At 38.3% G+C, this 24,098-nt stretch overlaps 1 protein-coding gene across 1 annotated transcript; it reads right to left on the bottom strand.

Moving 5' to 3' along the window:
* Positions 1 to 13,985: 13,985 nt before the first annotated feature.
* On the bottom strand, positions 13,986 to 16,200 carry LOC113301556 (plant UBX domain-containing protein 1-like). Its single transcript, XM_026550328.1, has 6 exons — positions 15,376 to 16,200; positions 15,098 to 15,131; positions 14,870 to 14,969; positions 14,454 to 14,669; positions 14,291 to 14,358; positions 13,986 to 14,170 (listed from the first exon to the last, which is right to left on the bottom strand). Exons 1-4 carry the CDS (start codon positions 15,432 to 15,434, stop codon positions 14,551 to 14,553), a joined length of 312 nt encoding a protein of 103 aa, XP_026406113.1. The 5' UTR covers positions 15,435 to 16,200; the 3' UTR covers positions 13,986 to 14,170; positions 14,291 to 14,358; positions 14,454 to 14,550.
* Between the last annotated feature and the right edge of the window lie 7,898 nt (positions 16,201 to 24,098).

A 24,098-nucleotide genomic window follows, 5' to 3' on the forward strand; every position in this document is an offset into this window, starting at 1 on the left:
GTACAAAATTCTTCATGTTCAAATTGTGGTGAATGGTACATGTGTGCATGGTCATTAGGGTTTACAAAATATTGATCACAACCTTCGAAAGGTTGATTATGGTCCCAATGACTACCAGCCTCACAATTTGTGGGCATTTCATAATTTGGATTTTCATGGTATCCCCTAGATTTCCTAAATTCATGCAAAACATAGCAATATTCATCAGGGTGGTCTAAACCACCACAAAAGTTACAAACATGCATATTAGGTTGGCTAGGTTGATACATGGGTGAATAGTTATACGGGTTTGCATATTGAGGCTCATGACCTTGAAAAGGTCCATAATTATAATCCCTATAACTATTGACATCATGGTCTGTGGGAGGCTCATAAGGTGAATCTTACCCGTAAGCATCTCTAATAGATTTATTCCCAGAGGCAGACCAAAATCCAGACATGTCTTTGTTTTATGAAATAATCACACAAATCACAAAAAAGTAAGGCCCAAGGGAGATGATAAAAATTTGGTTTAATTTGGGAGCAATTTTGGTTTTTGAAATTAGGAGCAAGCCCACATTGGTGGGAGAAATTGCTTTGTCAAGGGAAGTTGAACTAAGCCTACAATGTGTATGCAAACTGAAGCCCAATGTAGCTTTTGAAATAGCCTAACTGTTGCTTGTTTGGTCGGAGGCCCAGTTGGGCTTTCAAAAGTTCAGTTTTTCTAATTTAAAACTACAGGCCCAAATCAGTCTAACATCACAAGCCCACAAGCAATTAAACAAACAAGCCCACAAGTAATTAAGATTACAAGCCCAACAGAAAAAATGGAAACCCACAGGTTGGGTTCTCTTAATGGGTTTAGGCTTACTTGCTTAAGCACAGCCCAGCTGTTCAGTTTGGTTGCAAAAGCCCAGTTGGGCTTTGGATCATCCTAAGCTTTGGCTTCAACACTCACAGCCCAGTTGGGCTTGGTTCAATTTCCTCTTCTTCTGCAGCTTACAGCCCAGTTGGGCTTTATCTTACACCAGCTTCAGCAGGCAGCAGCAGCAGGGAACAGCAGCAGGAGCACAGCAGCAACAGCAGCAGCAGAGGCTGGCAGCAGCAACAGGAAGCAGCAACAGCAGCACAGGTAGGCTTCAGGCAGCAGTTCTTGGCAAGCAAGTCTCAGGAGGGGCAGTTCAGCAGCAACTCAGGGGCAGTGAACAAGAATTGTAATGCAAGATTGATTGCAAGAATGTAAAGATGACTAATATGCAAATATGATATGCAATCAGGACAGCAAGATGCAATGAGTATGCAATGCAAGGATGAATATGCAGGTGAGGCTAGATGAACTAAGAACAGCAAATAAGAATGCTTCGAAATCACAACGCCAAGTCCCCGGCAGCGGCGCCAAAAACTTGGTGTGGTTGGAAAACACACAAAAACTCTTGCAAGTATACAAGGCCAAGTTTTAGTATAGAAAGTAAGCAAGGGATCATTCCACAGAGACTTGGGGTGTATTGAAGTTTCCTAGATGGCTGAGCTAGTGACAGGCAGTGAACTAAAGAACCAAAGAAACAAAGAAAATTCAGTGGCAGTGAGCCAAAGGCAGTGGAGTTAAGAGGCAAAGAAACAAAGAAAAAACTAAGAACAATTTAATCAAAACAAAACATGGAAAAGAAATTGTGGAGGGGAAGTGCAGGGGATGAATGAGAGTTTCCTTTACCTAGCCAGTTCACCTAGGTTAAGTTCTTGTCAAATGTCTAGTTAACCAACCTTACAGCCTTAGCTAACCCCTAGTATTGGCTGTCTGTTTAAGGCACAACCAATCACAGACTAACTAGGCAGTGGCTCACTAACTAATGTAGCTAATGAATTCCTTAGAACCACCACAGACCCCTAGCATTAGTGGTCTTCTTACAGCACCACTAATCACAAATCAGGTGATCTTTCAAGAATCCAACTAGCCTAAACTGTTTTAAGCTCAGCAAAAACCATCCTAATAGCTAACCATCATGGTTCAGTTATTTTCTCATCCTAGAGAGGAATTAGAACATGTTGCAGTTAAGAGACCTCATGGTTGTCAAGCATCAAACCTCAGAATAAGAACATGTGAGATGAACAGGGGACTTACAAGCTCATGTGTAGAAACAAACACACAAACTAATTAAGACAACATAACATGGATAATACAATTACACAGAACACAACAGGAAATAACATAACATAACAAACATAACAAGAGCATTGCACATTAACAGGAAACAAGCATAACATGACATGAAACTAAGCATAACAGGAAACAAATAACATGAGCAAGAAACTGAACTTTGAGCTGTAACTGAAAATTGAAATTTAACAGGACATGAGAGTCCTGGATGTAGGCTAATCCAAACATGGTTTTTACAACACACCCACACTACATATTTATACCCACAACACAATTAGGGTTCTACCCATTTTCACCCAAAAATCCCCAATATAACAGTACAATTAGGTTTACTGTTTATCTAATGTCATGGGTCTAATTGAGCCCATTCCCCTACTCTAATTCTCTCCTGTTACGGTTCCAACATGAATTAGGGTTTCTAGAAAAAACCCCCAAATTACAGAGAAATTAGGGCTTGAAATTAAACTCACCTAACATGTGATTTGACGAGTCTTCTCTCGACCCATTCTTCTTCTCTCTCAGTCCTGCTCCATTCCCATGCTTCAATTACGTCTTTCCAACTCGTCCTATTTTATTGATTTCTTCCCTAGGTTTTTAGAGAGAAATTAGGGGAGAAAACTATATAATAGGAGGCTAGAACAAAGGGGTAATGATGGTGGAGGATAGGGGTGATGATGGTGGAGGTGTGGTGGTGAAGCGGCAGTGGCAGAGGTGGTGTTCTGGTGGTGGCAGGACATGGTGTCTCTGCAGAGGGGGTGAGGTCGATGGAGAGGAAGGAGGAGATGTTTGGTTGAGGTTAAATGATTCGGTTTCTAGGGTGTTAGGCGGGCGTATCGAGTTTGATGTTCTGCGAGCTGAGTCACTGGATGCGAAGCTGGTAGGTGGATCGGATGGTTCCCCCTGAAGAGGTTGGTAGCGACCGTCAGATTTTTGATACAACGAAGTTAACGGCTCTAGATGGGGTTAGGTGTTGTAGTGTAGGCGGAGATATCAAACGTTGATGAACAGCAAGGGGGCGACCGTTGGATTCAACTACCATCTAATCTGAAGGCTTGGAATTTCAGCGCTGTGGTGCTCGGCAGAGACATCAGATTTTGATGATCTATGAAGGAGCGACCGTCGGATGCTTCTGAGAACTGATCTGATGGCTGAGAACGGAGGCGCTTTTGTGTGTAAAATGAGGTTGTGCGCACCATTCTTCGCGGCTTCCTTGCGTGATTTCTCCCGGCTTTTCACTACTTTTCTGCTCTTTTCGCTCCGTGACTCATCCGAACTTTATTTATTACCTAAAAATGCAAATTAAGTAAGAAAAATATTTATTCTTGAAAACAATGAAATACAGAATATGGGATAAAATGTAGAATTAATGCACAAAAGATGAGTTAAAATGCCAACAAAAAGGGATAAATATATACAATATTTGGCACTCATCAAATACCCCCAAACCTGAATTTTACTTGTCCTCAAGTAAAACAGAACTAAGGAAATCCTAACTATACCACTGTCGCTGGTCTCTCGAATGCATTTAGCGTATGCACTAAGCCTTTTAAACCACTAAGTGTCCCTAGTGGACGAGTTGAAGTCTCGTGAAGGTTTACCAGAGGTGTGCCTACAAAACCTAAGGACAAAATATGAGCTCAGATTCCATCAAATGACATGTGCAAACAGTTTAAGCTCACAGCAAAATGGAGATGTCAATCTAGCTATCGAAGGCACAATCCTAGCACTGATAACAAAAAAAGACATGTGATAAGAGTGTAAAGTGTATCTACACATGTGTAAAGAAAGATCTGAAGTCATGACTACTAATCACCAAGAGATAGTTTCTCAGGCTAAGAACTGAGGTCGAAATCTAGCTAGCTGTCCGGACTTTACGAGAATTGTGAATGAGTGGAGGTATTTCACAATTACTCGCGTTGTACATCAATGGCATACACCCTCCTTGCTTATTACAATGAAACAACAAAATGACTATTTACATGACTCTTATTTACATTGACTATTCTTTTATTTTTGGAACAAGAGATGATGGAATTGATAAATACTTGATTTTTTTTTTTTTTTTTTTTTTTTTTTTTTTTTTTTTTTAACTGATAAGGAAACACTTTTGATACATAACAAAAAGAAACAAAAGATTACATGACACTTTGCAAGAGGTAGCCCTTTTTGATGCACCCAGTTAAATTCGATGGTTGTCTTTCTTAATGTAACCTCCACCTTCTATCCCAACCAACCAAAGAACAAGCTAGTCAAGTTTCGTTCAGTATTCTAAAGTGATTGGCAATCGTAACTTCCTATCAAACACCTTGAAGATCGAGGCCATACATGTATTGGTAGATCGTGCGCGTGCAAATTTCTTATCACTATGTGAATTGTGCTAGAATCAGGGTGCCTAAATATCTAGACTAAGACTCCTAATAATTACATATTTGCACAAGAGTCAACATTTCAAGGTAAATGAGCTCCATTTTTATGTTTTTTTAATTTTTTTTTAATTTTTTTGAATTTTTTCGATTTTTTCAAAAGAAGAAGGAGTTCGTTTTCAATTATAGCATATTATCATGGTATCCATTCCATACCCCCAAACCTAAACTAAACATTGTCCTCAATGTTTCAAAAGATAACAAAATTATAATGCAACATATGAAGAGGAACATGCTAAGTAGAGTAAAAGGAGAGAAATACCCGATTCGTCGAAAACAAACCGAACTCCATTATTCACCGGCTAGAATCCAACATTTTCAACTTAGATTATATTGGATTAGCAAAAATATATACAAAAGAAACCAAAAGTTTTAAAATTTATCTACTGGATTATATACAAAAAATTCACCATACACCAAAAGTCTAAAGAGTTGAGGATCAACCCAAAAGACAAAGTGTTGAAACATAGAAAGTTTCAAAACACTAAAATTGGACTGAAATGGGAGTGAGAGTGAAAAACCGAATGAATCACCCCTAAACCTAAATTGTTCAACAGGTTTACTTTTAAGCACAAAATCTTTTAATTTTAGGGGTTCAGGATTCAAAAGGTCTAACTCATAATGGACTGTTTTCGGGATGGGCAAAGAAATGCATTCCAACTGTGGCTCTTTAGAAGTGTTATATTTTGAAGCAAAATAGTCCAAGAGGACTTGGGAGGCACACAGTTCCAATCCTAGATTGGGACTTTTCAGAAAAGTTGGTTTAAATTTTTTGTTGCAAACCAAATCTAGGTTGGGTGGAATAATCTCAATTTGAGATTTAGGTAAGAAAGTGGGTACATCTAAATTATTTTCATGGGTAAGATCAATAGTACCAACACATACTTTCCCTAAATCAGAAACAGGTAAAACATGCTCACATTCATCGAACAAAACATCAAGACCTAAATCAGTATCATGATTGTTCGAAGTACTCAAATCATCACCGGAAGAAATAACATTTTGTGACTTAGGCAAGGAATCAGACACATCAAATTCGTCCTCATGCATAATAAAATTAGTGTCTACAGAAGATTCAACTATTCCTATGTCATGTTCATCTTCACAGAAGAATTGTACAAGCCCCATATTAGAATCAAAATCATATGAATTACAATGAGTATCAGAAGAAACAACATTCATGAAGGTTGAGGCTGAGAAGCCATATGTTATTGAACCAAAAGGTTCCACAATATTTTCAGCAAAAACATGTTCTTCTAACATATCATTATCATCATAATCATCATCATGGTAACATGCATATTGATCCTCATTAAAAGTGGTGGTGTCCTTAGTCGATTCATGTTCCTCTAAATCAGGTTCATATTCAATATCATTTAGATGAATGGGACTGGACACTTCATTAGGGACAACATGCATTTCCTCATGAATTTCCTCCTTTTGTAGTTGAAGCAAAATCTGATCTAACTTCGCCTGAATGCGTGACATAGTTCTATCAGAATTTTGCTCACCGAGTCTGAGAGCTTCTACGGTGGAGTCTAAATTCATGGGAGTACAAAATTCTTCATGTTCAAATTGTGGTGAATGGTACATGTGTGCATGGTCATTAGGGTTTACAAAATATTGATCACAACCTTCGAAAGGTTGATTATGGTCCCAATGACTACCAGCCTCACAATTTGTGGGCATTTCATAATTTGGATTTTCATGGTATCCCCTAGATTTCCTAAATTCATGCAAAACATAGCAATATTCATCAGGGTGGTCTAAACCACCACAAAAGTACAAACATGCATATTAGGTTGGCTAGGTTGATACATGGGTGAATAGTTATACGGGTTTGCATATTGAGGCTCATGACCTTGAAAAGGTCCATAATTATAATCCCTATAACTATTGACATCATGGTCTGTGGGAGGCTCATAAGGTGAATCTTGCCCGTAAGCATCTCTAATAGATTTATTCCCAGAGGCAGACCAAAATCCAGACATGTCTTTGTTTTATGAAATAATCACACAAATCACAAAAAAGTAAGGCCCAAGGGAGATGATAAAAATTTGGTTTAATTTGGGAGCAATTTTGGTTTTTGAAATTAGGAGCAAGCCCACATTGGTGGGAGAAATTGCTTTGTCAAGGGAAGTTGAACTAAGCCTACAATGTGTATGCAAACTGAAGCCCAATGTAGCTTTTGAAATAGCCTAACTGTTGCTTGTTTGGTCGGAGGCCCAGTTGGGCTTTCAAAAGTTCAGTTTTTCTAATTTAAAACTACAGGCCCAAATCAGTCTAACATCACAAGCCCACAAGCAATTAAACAAACAAGCCCACAAGTAATTAAGATTACAAGCCCAACAGAAAAAATGGAAACCCACAGGTTGGGTTCTCTTAATGGGTTTAGGCTTACTTGCTTAAGCACAGCCCAGCTGTTCAGTTTGGTTGCAAAAGCCCAGTTGGGCTTTGGATCATCCTAAGCTTTGGCTTCAACACTCACAGCCCAGTTGGGCTTGGTTCAATTTCCTCTTCTTCTGCAGCTTACAGCCCAGTTGGGCTTTATCTTACACCAGCTTCAGCAGGCAGCAGCAGGGAACAGCAGCAGGAGCACAGCAGCAACAGCAGCAGCAGAGGCTGGCAGCAGCAACAGGAAGCAGCAACAGCAGCACAGGTAGGCTTCAGGCAGCAGTTCTTGGCAAGCAAGTCTCAGGAGGGGCAGTTCAGCAGCAACTCAGGGGCAGTGAACAAGAATTGTAATGCAAGATTGATTGCAAGAATGTAAAGATGACTAATATGCAAATATGATATGCAATCAGGACAGCAAGATGCAATGAGTATGCAATGCAAGGATGAATATGCAGGTGAGGCTAGATGAACTAAGAACAGCAAATAAGAATGCTTCGAAATCACAACGCCAAGTCCCCGGCAGCGGCGCCAAAAACTTGGTGTGGTTGGAAAACACACAAAAACTCTTGCAAGTATACAAGGCCAAGTTTTAGTATAGAAAGTAAGCAAGGGATCATTCCACAGAGACTTGGGGTGTATTGAAGTTTCCTAGATGGCTGAGCTAGTGACAGGCAGTGAACTAAAGAACCAAAGAAACAAAGAAAATTCAGTGGCAGTGAGCCAAAGGCAGTGGAGTTAAGAGGCAAAGAAACAAAGAAAAACTAAGAACAATTTAATCAAAACAAAACATGGAAAAGAAATTGTGGAGGGGAAGTGCAGGGGATGAATGAGAGTTTCCTTTACCTAGCCAGTTCACCTAGGTTAAGTTCTTGTCAAATGTCTAGTTAACCAACCTTACAGCCTTAGCTAACCCCTAGTATTGGCTGTCTGTTTAAGGCACAACCAATCACAGACTAACTAGGCAGTGGCTCACTAACTAATGTAGCTAATGAATTCCTTAGAACCACCACAGACCCCTAGCATTAGTGGTCTTCTTACAGCACCACTAATCACAAATCAGGTGATCTTTCAAGAATCCAACTAGCCTAAACTGTTTTAAGCTCAGCAAAAACCATCCTAATAGCTAACCATCATGGTTCAGTTATTTTCTCATCCTAGAGAGGAATTAGAACATGTTGCAGTTAAGAGACCTCATGGTTGTCAAGCATCAAACCTCAGAATAAGAACATGTGAGATGAACAGGGGACTTACAAGCTCATGTGTAGAAACAAACACACAAACTAATTAAGACAAACATAACATGGATAATACAATTACACAGAACACAACAGGAAATAACATAACATAACAAACATAACAAGAGCATTGCACATTAACAGGAAACAAGCATAACATGACATGAAACTAAGCATAACAGGAAACAAATAACATGAGCAAGAAACTGAACTTTGAGCTGTAACTGAAAATTGAAATTTAACAGGACATGAGAGTCCTGGATGTAGGCTAATCCAAACATGGTTTTTACAACACACCCACACTACATATTTATACCCACAACACAATTAGGGTTCTACCCATTTTCACCCAAAAATCCCCAATATAACAGTACAATTAGGTTTACTGTTTATCTAATGTCATGGGTCTAATTGAGCCCATTCCCCTACTCTAATTCTCTCATGGTACGGTTCCAACATGAATTAGGGTTTCTAGAAAAAACCCCCAAATTACAGAGAAATTAGGGCTTGAAATTAAACTCACCTAACATGTGATTTGACGAGTCTTCTCTCGACCCATTCTTCTCCTCAGTCTCCTGCTCCATTCCCATGCTTCAATTACGTCTTTCCAACTCGTCCTATTTTATTGATTTCTTCCCTAGGTTTTTAGAGAGAAATTAGGGGAGAAAACTATATAATAGGAGGCTAGAACAAAGGGGGTAATGATGGTGGAGGATAGGGGTGATGATGGTGGAGGTGTGGTGGTGAAGCGGCAGTGGCAGAGGTGGTGTTCTGGTGGTGGCAGGACATGGTGTCTCTGCAGAGGGGGTGAGGTCGATGGAGAGGAAGGAGGAGATGTTTGGTTGAGGTTAAATGATTCGGTTGCTAGGGTGTTAGGCGGGCGTATCGAGTTTGATGTTCTGCGAGCTGAGTCACTGGATGCGAAGCTGGTAGGTGGATCGGATGGTTCCCCCTGAAGAGGTTGGTAGCGACCGTCAGATTTTTTGATACAACGAAGTTAACGGCTCTAGATGGGGTTAGGTGTTGTAGTGTAAGGCGGAGATATCAAACGTTGATGAACAGCAAGGGGGCGACCGTTGGATTCAACTACCATCTAATCTGAAGGCTTGGAATTTCAGCGCTGTGGTGCTCGGCAGAGACATCAGATTTTGATGATCTATGAAGGAGCGACCGTCGGATGCTTCTGAGAACTGATCTGATGGCTGAGAACGGAGGCGCTTTTGTGTGTAGAAAATGAGGTTGTGCGCACCATTCTTCGCGGCTTCCTTGCGTGATTTCTCCCGGCTTTTCACTACTTTTCTGCTCTTTTCGCTCCGTGACTCATCCGAACTTTATTTATTACCTAAAAATGCAAAATTAAGTAAGAAAAATATTTATTCTTGAAAACAATGAAAATACAGAATATGGGATAAAATGTAGAATTAATGCACAAAAGATGAGTTAAAATGCCAACAAAAAGGGATAAATATATACAATATTTGGCACTCATCAGTCACGCAAGCATGTAACAATTGATATATACCAATTTGGATCGAATCTTTAAACTGCAAACCTTTCCTTTTTTTCTCGATTAGAAATTGAGAAAAATCTTGGCTTCTTGACCGGTAAAATTAGATAACACCAATTCTTCTCTACAATCTTACAACAAACACTTCACTGAAACAATATGGCGCTGTGCGGAAGATCAAACCTGCTCTTGATACCAATTATTACTTGCTTAACGTAACAAGATATGTTTTCTTCGAGGGAAAACACTAAACCTCCTGTGATCACGTTAGAGTGCAATCAAAGAATGTTATGTATCTGTTCATGTAATGCATCTAGCATATTGTTTAGGATTATCTCAAAATGTAGTTAGGATATCCGTTCGTCAGTTTATTGCAAGAAACCTTATATAAAGTTGTATTTGTAATCGTTGAAGGTATGGAAATGAATATGAATGTTTGAGAGATTCTCGCAGAGTTTGATTACACTATAAGTGATCACCGGAGGTTTAGTGTTTTCCCTCGAAGAAAACATATCTTGTTACGTTAAGCACGTAACAGAAATTGATGAGGACAATAGATGAGGATGAGGAGTGATTTTGAAGTTGGTAGTAGTGGCGATGGTGGTGGTTCAATCGATGGAGAATTCAAATAGAATATAATCTGTCTAGAATAATTTGAAAACTCTTGATCAACATCATGAGGAAAAAGATCATTCTATCTATCTGTAGAGATTTGTTTCATTTCTGTTTTCATCTGAATCACACGGTCTTACTAAAGTACGAAGGATTGTAAAATGTCAAGTGGATATTTTAGTATGCAGGAAAATGTGGAGGTGAAATTAAGAATTAGATATATTTTTCTTCCTCGGAGGAATCACTAATTTTGGTGCGGGAACTAGAGACATAAATAAACCTGGCAAAATTGGGGCATATACCACTTAATTGGGGCCTATAGGTTTTTTTTTCTCACACCCCCAAATTACTGTAGGCACCCAAACCTTATAAAAAATACTAATCTACCCCACATTAATTTCTAAAACTCACTCATATAAATTCTAATCTTTCTATTTTCAGTAAATCCAAAATCAAAAAAACTTAAACCTAAAAAATCTTTCTATTTTTATCATAAACTTTCCAAATTCTCAAAACCCTAATCAAATTTTTTTTCATCCTCTACTCCGACGATCTTCGATCCAACCAAGAAGAAGGTAAATCTCCATCAACCCATCTTCTTATCTTATTGATTTACATCTTTAAATCATCGTTTTTTGACAAATCAAAACTCTGACTACACCCAGAATCGGTTTTTATTGACCTATCGAATAAACCGATTCTGGGTTTTGTTTTCGACATGAAGAGCATGCACAGTAATCGGTTTACATAAAGATTAACATCAACCGATTCTGACTTAGAAATGAAATATGAAAATACATCGCCAGAATCGGTTTATATATGTAATATCACTACACCAAATTTAGAGATTAGCAACGGTAAATGGTTGTTGCAAAGTGGGGTCGCAACAGTTTCGCTTTATTACGTAAGTCGATTTTGCAAACTTTCGCAACGGCTCATAAGCAGGTGCAAATTTTCGGTCGCAATAATTTCGAACTGTTGCAACGTAAATATGTCGCAACTGTGTCGCAACAGTTTAGAACAGTTGCGAAATTAGATGATCGCAACAGTTTAAAACAGTTGCGAAACTGGGATTTCGAACAGCTTTTAGCAGTTCAATTGTTTTGCAACATCATAAAAATAGTGGTTTTGACTGGTCAAAACCAGGCTTTGACCGGTCAAAACCAGGTTCAAAACTAGAATTCCTCATACCAAAATGAAGTTAACCCTGTTCATTTATAATGAAATTAATCCAACAAAATCAAGCAACCCCTTTTTTAGAGCCATGACTATCTAATTAATGAACTTAACAACAAATTCAAAAGAAAAAAAAACAAAATTTTCAGTTGCTTGTACACCTTCCACAGTGTGTTTCTTCTCCAATTCCTGGAAAAATATTTAAAAGGATAGTCAATTCTAAATAACCAAACCAAATGACAATGAATACAATTACAAAGAAAACTCGTCAATTCAACCAGGTCAAACATCGGGTTTCAACCAAGAATGTAACAATAACAATAAGCATTAACCAAGGATACTGAGACTACTAGGACAAAAGACATCAAGCATGCACAAAACGAAGGTTATGGGTGGAAATATGAAGAGGAAATCCAGATTAAGTATCCAACACCAATGTTTTCTTGGGAACTGAAGAAATAGGAATCTCCCCTGCTCATACGCATCAATAAGCTAACTGAAGAAATAAATATAGATTCTCGCTCACTTGCTCGAAGGAGATTAAAGATCAAAAGTTATTTTTCTTTGATGGTTGCATTTACTTTTCTATACTTCTATGTTAGATCGAAAACTGCATGATCAGTATTCTCGAGTTTATTCTGCAAGAGAATAGTAACAGAAAATACAATAAGTTTCTGCATTGCAGAGAAAAAGCAAACAACAAAGAAAAAAAGGTTTTGAGCATAACCACTCCAATAGTAAAGTACCCGAGTCTTTTCGAGTTTTTCACTCAACTCTGCTGTCAACAGTAATTTAGCATTATGAAGGTCCTGGAGCCCTTCCAATTGATTTTCAGTATGTATCAATAATTGGTTAAAAAAAAAAATATATGTCAATTACCGGTAGTTAAACTCTACTTAAGGATGTTATATGTTCTTGCATCATGTTAGCACATATTACATCATGTTTCAATTACTGGAAACTGTAGTAGTACCTTGTCCTTGGATTCTGAATTAAACTCCATACGCTATATTTTCTCCGTCATGGCCTGAAGAGTATGTAAAATGGTTAACTCCCTAAAGTACTAGACATGTTAACAAATCGTAACATTAACTGCATAGGCATAAGCAATAATCAATACCTCTCCTGCAACAGAACGTGAAATGTTCTCAAACCCAGCAAGATCAACAAGGTTAAGCATTCCACATTTGATTAACAACCCAGCAAACAAGTATCCTATCAACTTTACAAATTGGTGATCCTCCAACCTGAACCTGCACCAACAAAGATGATAAGGATAAAGTTAGGATATGACTGAGGTCAGGGACAAGTAGTTCAAAAATGACAACTAGCCATATGTCTCAACAGACCAACAACCCAGCAAATAAGACTCCCTGCAAAGTGTAACAGAAATTACAAGCAAGCGGAAATCAAACTAAAAAAACACACTTATGAATCTAAATTCAATATGCATATAAACTGAACTTACCACATATATTCTGCATCTTGCTTTATAATCATCAGGGTCAAGTTGAAAGGTCGTTCTTCAACTTTGTCATCATCTCCCACTTGCCTCTTCTTGAAGTACAGATGCAACCGGTTCTCAGGCACCACAATGAGTTTCATAATACAATAGTTGCACAAGGGTAGATAAACTCAATTATGTTTAAGCCTTTCATCACCCAAAAGAGTACTTTATCTTCAACAATACAAACACTCTCCATCACGCAAAGAAGAATAAGAAGAAAAAAAATGACAGGAGAAAAAAGTAGGCAATCAAAGAAATTCCCTTGATGGATACAAATACCTGTTAAAATAAATTCCCCTGATGGATGAAAAGATAAAGATCTCACATTGTGAGTATCCTACACCGAAAACCAAATATCTACATAAGAACTCAGTAATAAGCCCCACTAGGAGTGTTCAGTACTTAAAATAAAGAATAAATACTGAGGTGTGAACCTGATTATGCATATGCCACACAACCTTGTTCAGTTAGTTTTATACAAAAATGTAGTTTGAATTTTATCACATTCCGATTCCATTGGGTTTTCCATAAAATTCTAAGACACAAATACTTAATTGTAACGATCATAAAAATGTCCTTATTACAGGTCACACCGGACCATTTATTACATTTGGCAACATCATTTGTTTGATTTTGGAAATATACAAGTCACCTTCATCATGCACATAGTGCGTTTTAAATGGATTAATGAACGTAATGGAAAAAGAGAGATGTACCACTACCGGAATATGCAGATACTTTCCAGAAGCGGACACATATCATTAATAAATGGGCATACACGTTTACTAACAACAAATCAAAAAGAAACTATCATAAAAGAATAGCCAAAACAATGTGAAATTCAATTGTTAAATATAGCTACCTTTGGGTTACACAGTATATAAAAAGGCTTCACAGATCAGGACAAACTTCTGATCCTAATCCCGATATATAAAATGAATTTAATGCTTGAATCCTGACTGATAATAACATGAGAGAACCTATGCAAATATGAACAGATCCAATGGAAAGAATGAAGATACCACAATGAATCCTAAACTCGTGAAACAAAGATGGCTACGCAAATCAAGTACCTGGAAGCGCAATTATTTGTGTGTAGCTCCAACGTATTATTTGACTAATCTCTCTGTGCCAACCTCCCAAAGCTTCACCACATAGTCCTTCCCACAGGAGAGAAAAAATCTAGTGAAAAAAGATGTGCGGTGAATGGTTAGACTAAAAAAATAAATACAAGTCAGTCAGTTGCACACCCATGAAATAACCTTTTTCACATAAACGAGGAGTTCAAGGAGCCTACATCACCTTGGTTATTCTTGCTCTGCGGGCAGTCTGCTCAGCTTCTCGGAGTTTCCTAGTTTTCATGGTTTTATCTGTTTAGATTCCCAAGCAAATAGTAAAAAAATGTTAACAGCCATCTCATCAGGAAAGTTGCTTTACGGTAACTTGTCAAAAGCATAAGAATTACTTAGACAATAAGTATGCTCGATCCAATACTACAAGAAGGATAATCATAGAGGAGATATCTGGAAAAACATGGTCATGACGTTGGTGAAATTATGGTTCTACAAAAGTTCAATCGTCATGTTTCGTAAAAGAGTAGTGAATAAACCATCCTTCTTGGAAGACAAAGTTCGATAGTAGTCTTCTGCAGTGAACTCGTAGAAGTCATCGCCTGGCACCTCTGCCAAGACCAACAGATAAACATGTCAAACACACTGTGCATACACATAAAAACGTAGAGTCAATTCGTAGATCCAAAGATGACTAGAAGCTAAAACTAAGCAGGATATCCTGCAAACAAAAATCTCTATCTACATCGAATCATAAATATTAAATATACAGGAACGGTAGTAGCTAAACAAAATTAAAAATTGCACTTACTCGTATCATCCACAGATGCTTTCTCTGACATAGTAGTAGTCATTCTATCAAACACACGAACTTCCCTTCCAAGTCTTTCTGCTACAGCAGCAAGCTTGGCCTGTAGTTGTAAAAAAAATGGAAATAACCTCTTCAACTTTGATTGAAGAAAAGACAACTCACATCCATTAATTGAGATATATCAAGGAAAACAGTTCTTAGCAATAAAGATAAAAGTAAGAGAAGTACCCTTTCATTAGCATCCATTTCACAATTTTTAAGCCTGTCAGAAACACCCAATTTTCAAACCACTTAAAGAAACGCAGAGCGTGCAAAAGCCAGCGCTTTGTATAAAGGATACAGCCAAAAACGCTTCAGCACATATTGAACTACTCATTAAATATAGTAGGATATGACACATGATCAGTTATATGGAGGCATAATAGACTAGTCGCTCATAACAACTGCGTTCTTGAGGAATCAACTAATCAGCTTTTAACACTACAATATACTAAAGAGATTCTTACCTTTGGTCCTTGGTGAAACTTGCACCGGTGGCTTCAGCTAACCCATAGAACGCACACATTGGACGGTTACCCCATCCCAAATCTTCACAACACCATCTTTAGAAGCTGTTATATATGTGTTACCGGTAGATGAATACCTCACCTGCATAATTAAATACATATTTGTTAACTGAATTAGGGCGGTTACCCCATCCCAACTCCTCCGCGACCATTGCAAATTCCATCAACACCATCCGAATAACACCACCACCACCTGCATTTCTAAATCTTCCCATTCCTTGTTTCCTAAATTAGGCCCTAGCCATTGCACAACCACCACTTAGTAGCAGCACCAACACCAAGCAACACTGCCATCTTCAATTCCTCAGCATCAACTTCTCAAATGGCAGCACCACTTCATGATCTTGACTTCATCTGCACAAGCCAGATAAAGAATCTTCAAACTCCACAAATCCAACCACCAACGTCATTCTCTGCAAACCCATTCAATCTCTGCAAATCCATTCAATCTCAGAATCTCAAATCCAACCCTAACTTTCAATTTCTATCTTTTCCACACAACTTTCAATCTTAAACCCTGACTTTCAATCTCAAATCCAACCATAACTTTTGAACTCCACAAATCTCAAACCCTAACTTTCAAATCTCAAATCCAACCCTAACTTTCTAACTCCACATATCCAATCAACAATACCATTCTCTGCAAACCCATTAAATCTCAATTCTTGCAGCAAAACCTCGATTCATCTCAGAACATCACCTCAAACCCTAACTTTCATTTTCTGCAGCAGAAACCTTAAATATGTTTGAAGTAAATCTAGGGTTAGGGGTTAGTGATGAAGAACTTAGGGTTTTATTTGAACGATTCATTTGAAACTGAGATAAAGAGAGAGAAAGAGAGAAGAGAATGAGAGGTCTTTGGTCTGCTGGATAAGATAAGAGATACCGAGTCAGTTTTTTAGCTGAATAAGTTGAATACTGAGTCAGTTTAAATTGTGCCCAGCCACAGTCACGAGTGGCACATGTGGAAAACCAAACTGTTGCGAATTGCAACTGAAAAAAACTGTTGCGAATGCAACTGAAATAAACAGTTGCGAGTTTAGTAACAGTTACAAGCTGTTGCGTTTGCAACTGAAATTCGCAACTGAAAATTCGCAACAGCTGATGTGATTTGTAGATAGTGGTAAAAGTGGTTCGATTCTCAGACTTGTGAAGGATATTAATTAGACTTAAATCCTAATATTCAAATAGAAAACTCACTAAAAATTATAGCAAACTCAATCAAAGATGATATCAATACTAAAAGAAACACTAAGGCTAAGATTCCACTATTTTCCAACTTCAAAGTGATTAAACCAATACTTATATTTATGCAATTTTCTTGTTTAATTTAATTCTAAAATATTGCAACAAGTAGATTTTCAAAAATAATAATTGCAAATACCAAGTATGAAGCATCAAAAGTCTTAAAACTAAGCATACTCCATCAAAATAGATCACAATCACTCAAATAAAAATCATATTCAATAATATTTCAAGGCAAATAATCATATAATTATTGCAAATAAAAAGATAAAATAGAATATGCCACTTTTTGTTGGAAAAATAGCTTCCTCTATCGCCTCAGCAATGGGGTTTAGCTCCTCATATTAATCATGATCTCAAAATATGTGTTTGTTGCTCAAAAGATGATTAAAAGAGTGAAAAGTAATAACACAGACTGATTGAAACAGTGTATTGGTTGCAAAACAGTTGTTACAGAAAAATTGTTGCTTTGTCGCTGATTTTAAGACCCGAGAATAAGACTGCCCTGAACAGCTTAATGTTCTTCAGCTGTTAAACAACGACAATTTTCTGCGACTGTCTACCGAGGGTCAATGTTCTTCGCGTTCTTCTTCTTCAACAACAGCAGCAGAAACAGAGTTTGGTAAAGCTCTGATTTCTTCTTCTCTGGCTCTCCTTAGGTTCCCAAACTCTCGACACCTCTTCTATATGACCCAAGACATCTATTTATATCAAAAATACCGATTAAATCTCTCCCAAATCTTCCAAAATCTCTTTCCTTCTCTTCACGACCAAGTTGCGACAATTTCTTGTTTTAGGATTTCTACGCGTTTCTGAGCTTTCCTTTTTATTCTAAACTCTTCCTTAGATAGATACAAATCTTTGGAAAGGTTTACAGCATTTTAATCACTCTAAAATTCCATAAAACAGGTCACACACGTGACTTTCCATATTTTCTTGTTGCGAGAAAAATCCGTCGTTTGAGCCCATTCTAATCGATTTAAACACCCATATCAGATTCGTAGACCCATGGAGTCTATCCTATGAAAATCAGAGGTTTAATCGACCTCAAACTCCTTCAAATCACGATTGCCAAAACTGCTCTTTAACTGCTTTTTTTTCCCAGCAAAATCCTTTTTTTTGAATGTTGAAGATGGTTGCCCCTTATCCAGAGTAGGGGTGCGATTAGCAACTGCCTGGAAATGGGATTCCCCTTAGTAATTAGGTTACCCCTTATCCAAAGTGAGAGTCCGAATAGCAAATGTCCTCCGGGTGCTTTCCGACAACTTTTCGAGCCAATTTTTTCCAAAAATATTTATTAGCCAAAAATACCTACAAATAAATAAAACACCATAATAAGTACAAAAATGAGCCCTAACAATATATAGAATCGAGACAAATCGGACAAAAAAATGTGTCTATCAAATACCCCCAAACCTATTATTTGCTAGTCCTCGAGCAAAAATAAAATAGAAATAAAATCCTAACTCACTGTCGCAGGCATCGTCGATTATATTTAGCGTATGCAATAAGACTTTAAACCCCTAGGTGTCCCTAGTGGCGGAGTGTTGTCTCCGGAGGTCTTACCAGAGGTATACCCACAAAACTTTTTTACTCCAGACCCTAGCTATCTACACAGAACCTTGGAAGGCACTAAAGAATCTCCTTGGTTGGCATACTTATTGACTACAGGAGGAAGTACCCTGCGAAATTCCAATTGTTATACACGAGTTTGCACTCAAGCATACTAAAATTCATATGAAGTGACAGAGATCTACTCAGATAGTCGCACTATGGACATCAATATCCGGAGTCAAAACTAATCACATGGATAGATCCAGAAGATGGATATAGAAAAACATAGATGGTTTTGATGTTTACTAGGTGAACGGCGTTTCTCATATCTGTCTAAAGGCCTCCACCAAAATGAACCTATCCTAGTGGACTGAGATACTAGTCTGAGTAATATCAACAAACTGGCATATACAAGGGAACCAGTGATTGATAATCCTAACTCTAGGTCAACACAACTGGCATATACAAGGGTTCCAGTGGTCGACTTTATTGAATTTATTCCAGTTGGTCTGATGGTCTGGTCTCTTTTTTTTTTTTTGTATCTCAATCACTCTAATTCACTCTGGCATTGGTAACAACTTGAATCGTGAGCCCCACCTAATCACTTAGAGAAACATAGTTTAAAAACAAAACAAAATAAAAACAGAAGTGAAAAGGACTCAACGAGATATGGTGAAACTATCATGTTATTTCTAACACCTGAGCTCTGTGCTTTTATGAATAGACTCTTTAGATATTGCCATCTAGTCAGATTGGTTCCTCAACTCCTACAACCAAAATGCTTCCATCCACTTAGATTGGTTAGTGCCATCCTTAATAAGGATAAATTTCTAGGCTCTGGAGTTTAATTATTGCAACGAAAAGGTAACAAAAAGTTCTACCCCACCCCCAAACTTAAATCTAACATTGTCCTCAATGTTTCTAATCAAAGAACAGTACCAAAAATATAAGTAACATGAGGAAATAGTAAAGAGAGAAGTCGGAAAGATAGTACCTGGGTGAAGTGTAACCAAAAACCTACAAAAATATTATACAACATACAAAATCGCCTCGATGGTCAATCAAGGTAAACAGGGTCCTCCAGAGGGACCTCCTCAACATCACCTGTAGGAAAAGGCTCTAAAAAGGCAATCGCTGACCGTTAACCTTCGAAGAACTACTACCATCTGGTGTCTTAATCTCAACAGCGCCATGAGTAAAAATAGTACAGACCACAAAAGGACCGGTCCACCGAGAGCGCAACTTCCCGGGGAATAGATGCAAACGAGTGTCATACAAAAGAACTTTATGACTTGGAGAAAATGACTTTCGTAAAATATTCCTATCATGCACAAGTTTCATTTTGTTCTTATACTCCTTAGCACTATCGTATGCATCTCTACGAATCTCGTCCAACTCATTGAGATGGAGTTTTCTTGGAGCTCCTGCTTTTTCAAGTGAAAAGTTTAAGTTCTTCATAGCCCAATAGGCTCGATGCTCTAACTCAACAGGCAGGTGACATGCCTTGACAAACACTAAACGATAAGGTGACATTCCAATGGGTGTCTTAAACGCAGTACGGTAAGCCCATAAGGCATCAGTAAGCCTCGACGACCAGTCTTTCCTATTTTGATTAACTGTTTTCTCTATAATACGTTTAATTTCCCTATTGGAAACCTCTACCTGACCACTAGTCTGAGGGTGATATGGGGTTGCTACTTTATGAGTAATATCGTATTGTTTCATTAAAAGAGAAAATGGTATATTACATAAGTGTGCACCTCCATCACTAATTATAGCTCGCGGCGTACCAAAAAGTGTAAGTATATTCTCTTTCAAAAACTGGACTACGACCCTGTGGTCATTCGTTCTACACGGAACCGCCTCAACCCACTTAGACACATAGTCTACAGCGACAAGTATGTAAAGATAACCAAACGAAATAGGAAATGGACCCATAAAATCAATGCCCCACACATCAAAGACCTCAATCACTAAAATAGGGTTCAAAGGCATCATATTTCTACGGGAAATGGTTCCTAACTTCTGGCAACGCTCACAAGAAACACAATGACTATGGGAATCTTTAAACAACGAAGGCCAGTAAAATCCACACTGCAAAAATCTTAGCAGCAGTCTTCTTAGCACTAAAATAACCCCCACATGCATGTTCATGACAAAAGGAGATAATACTAGACTGGTCACTCTCAGATACACATCTCCTAATAATCTGGTCCGGACAATAGTTAAACAGATAAGGATCGTCCCAAAAGAAATTTTTAACCTCGGCTAAAAACCTAGAACGATTTTGCTTACCCCAATATTGAGGGGTTCGACCAGTAACAAGATAATTCACTATATTTGCATACCAAGGTTATTGGGAAACAGAGAACAATTGTTCATCAGGAAAGCTATCCCTTATAGGAAGGGAATCACTAGGGGAACTAACAACTAGCCTAGACAAGTGATCTGCTACTACATTTTCTGCACCCTTTTTGTCTCTAATGTCTGGGGAAAATTCCTGTAACAATAGGATCCATCTAATCAATCTAGGTTTGGTATCCTTCTTAGATAAAAGGTATTTCAAAGCAGCATGATCTGTATAGATTATGATCTTAGAACCTAATAGGTAGGACCTAAACTTATCCAAGGCAAACACGATGGCTAAAAGTTCCTTCTCGGTAGTTGTGTAGTTCATTTGGGCATCATTCAGAGTTTTGCTAGCATAATAAATCACATGAAGTAATTTGTTTTCGTTGTCCTAAAACGACGCCTATAGCATAATCTGAAGAATCACACATAATCTCAAAGGGTAGGTTCCAGTTAGGTGCCTGGACTATCGGGGCAGTAGTGAGTAAAGTTTTAAGCTTCTCAAAAGCCTCTAAACAAGCATCATCAAAGACAAACTTAACATCTTTTGCAAGCAAATTGCAAAGAGGTCTAGAAATCAAGCTAAAATCCTTAATGAATCGACGGTAAAAACCTGCATGCCCTAGGAATGACCTAATATCTTTTACGGTTTTTGGGACCTGTAAAGTCTTAATAAGGTCAACTTTGGCTTTGTCTACCTCTATACCCTTTGAAGAGACGATGTGCCCTAATACAATTCCTGATTTAACCATGAAATGGCATTTTTCCCAATTAAGCACTAAATTTTTTTCCTTACACCTAGTCAACACTAATGTCAAATGATGCAAGCACTCATCGAAAGATGAACCAAACAAAGAAAAATCATCCATAAAGACCTCTAAGAACCGTTCTACCATATCATATCAGAAAATATGCTCATCATACAACGCTGAAAAGTTGCAGGGGCATTACATAGCCCGAAAGGCATGCGTCTATACGCAAAGGTACCAAAGGGACAGGTAAAAGTGGTTTTCTCTTGGTCTTCTGGGGCAATAACGATCTGATTATAACCGGAGTAGCCATCTAAGAAGCAATAGTGACTATGTCCAGCTAATCGCTCTAGCATTTGGTCGATAAAAGGAAGGGGAAAGTGATCCTTCCTTGTGACCTTGTTCAATTTCCTATAGTCAATACACACACGCCATCCCGTGGTCACTCGGGTTGGGATTAATTCATTATTATCATTCTGGACTACAGTGATACCTGATTTCTTGGGGACAACCTGAACAGGGCTGACCCACTTACTGTCTGAAATTGGGTAAATAATACCCGCATCTAACAACTTAAGCACCTCTTTTCGAACTACCTCTTTCATGTTAGGGTTCAGTCGACGTTGCATCTCCCTAGAAGGTTTGGAGTCTTCCTCTAAATGAATCTGATGCATACACACAGTAGGACTTATACCCTTAATGTCTGCTATAGTCCACCCTAAAGCTTCCTTATTGTCTTGAAGTACATTTACTAGCCTACTTTCCTGATCACTATCCAAATTGGAAGCTACAATCACAGGTAAAGTCTCAGATGGGCCTAAAAACACATACTTTAGAGTATCGGGTAGTGGTTTAAGGTCCAACTTTGGGGGCTCTTCTAAAGAAGGAATTAGGGTAGTCTCAGAAACTGGTAACGGTTCGAACCTAGCTTTCCATCTATCAGTGTCTAACACAGGGGTAGAATCTAATAGAGCATTCACCTGTTCAATAGTGCTATCGTCGTCAAAATCTAAACCAAAATGGGATAGACAACTTTCTAATGGGTCTTCAGACAAGATGTTTGGTAATGACTCCTGAACTAAGGCTTCTATCATGTTCACCTCCTCAACACATGTGTCATCTAGCTCATGAGGTTGCTTACTGACATTAAAAATGTTCATCTCCATAGTCATATTACCAAAAGATAAACTCATCACACCATTTCGACAGTTAATGATCGCATTAGACGTAGCTAAAAATGGGCGACCTAAAATCACAGGTATCTGGTTCTCTGGGTCAGGGACAGGTTGGGTATCTAGGACCACGAAATCCACTGGATAAATAAACTTGTCGACCTCAATAAGAACATCCTCGATAACACCTCGAGGGATTTTAACAGACCTATCAGCTAACTGCAGTGTCATCTGAGTAGGTTTCATTTCACCAAGTCCTAGCTGTAAGTATACATGGAATGGCAGTAAGTTCACACTGGCTCCTAAGTCAAGTAAAGCTTTTTCTACCCGGAAGTTACCTATTGTGCAAGCAATGGTAGGAGAACCTGGGTCTTTGTACTTTGGAGTTGTGGTGTTCTGAATGATTGAACTTACGTGACTAGCTAAAAAGGCTTTCTTATGGACGCTAAGTTTTCGCTTTCGCGTACACATATCCTTAAGGAACTTGGCATAAGCAGGAATTTGCCTAATTGCATCTAATAAGGGAAGGTTTATGGTAACTTGCTTAAAAACCTCCACTATGTCATTAAAGTTCGATTCCTTCTTTGTTGGTACTAATAGCTGAGGAAATGGGGCTCTAGGCCTAAAATCAGACCTTTCAGGAACCGAATTCACATCATCAGAAACTTTATCAGTCTCTTCAGCTACTGGTCCTGAGAGGTGAGATCCTGAGGGGTGAACTACAGTATGTTCACTATCGGGCATGGTTACCTTATTGTCTACAACTCTACCACTTCTAAGGGTTCTAACAACATTCAATTGATTCGATGGTTTTGCACCTAATTCATGAACTCCTCTAGGGTTGGGTTGTGTTTGACTAGGAAACTTACCTTTTTCTCTCAAAGAATCACTTATCAGACCAACCTGGGTTTTTAACTCGGAAATAGCCTGACTATTTTCTTGTCCTATCCTGTTACTAGCTTGTAGACTCTGTTCTACGGATAACTGGAATTTTGCAGTTTGCTGAGTTAACAAGGCGAGAGATTCCTCTAAACTTAGGATTTTCTTATCTGACTGATTCTGAAACTGAGCTAGTCCTGAAGGATTCTTAGTATAGCCAAAACCTGGGGGAGCATTAGAATTACTAAACTGACCTTGACTTTGGCCCTTAGACCACGAAAGGTTCGGATGGTTTCTCCAACCAGGATTATAGGTTTCTGAATATGGGTCAATCTTTTGACGGTTATCAAATCTAGTGTTATTATAAAGAGCATTGGCCTGCTCTTCAATATTCTGGCCTTCCCAAAAAGGCTCCACTCTACCACTAGTCTGGCCCACTTCTAAGGCTTCTAACCTTTTTGCTATAGCAGCAATTTTGGCATCTGATTCATAGCCTCCTTCTACCCTATTAACGTTTCCTCTACTTAAAAGAATTGTTTTCTGGGGTGCCCTACTATTTTCCCATTGCTGGGTTTTTTCGGCGATTTCATTAAAAAATTCCATCGCCGCATCAACAGTTTGGTTTTCAAATCCACCAGTGCATAGAGACTCAACCATGGTCGTTGTGGAATAATCTAAACCCTCATAAAGGATCTGAACTAGCCTAACCTTTTCT

The sequence above is a fragment of the Papaver somniferum genome, chromosome 8 (assembly GCF_003573695.1).
Source record: "Papaver somniferum cultivar HN1 chromosome 8, ASM357369v1, whole genome shotgun sequence".
NCBI lineage: Eukaryota > Viridiplantae > Streptophyta > Magnoliopsida > Ranunculales > Papaveraceae > Papaver > Papaver somniferum.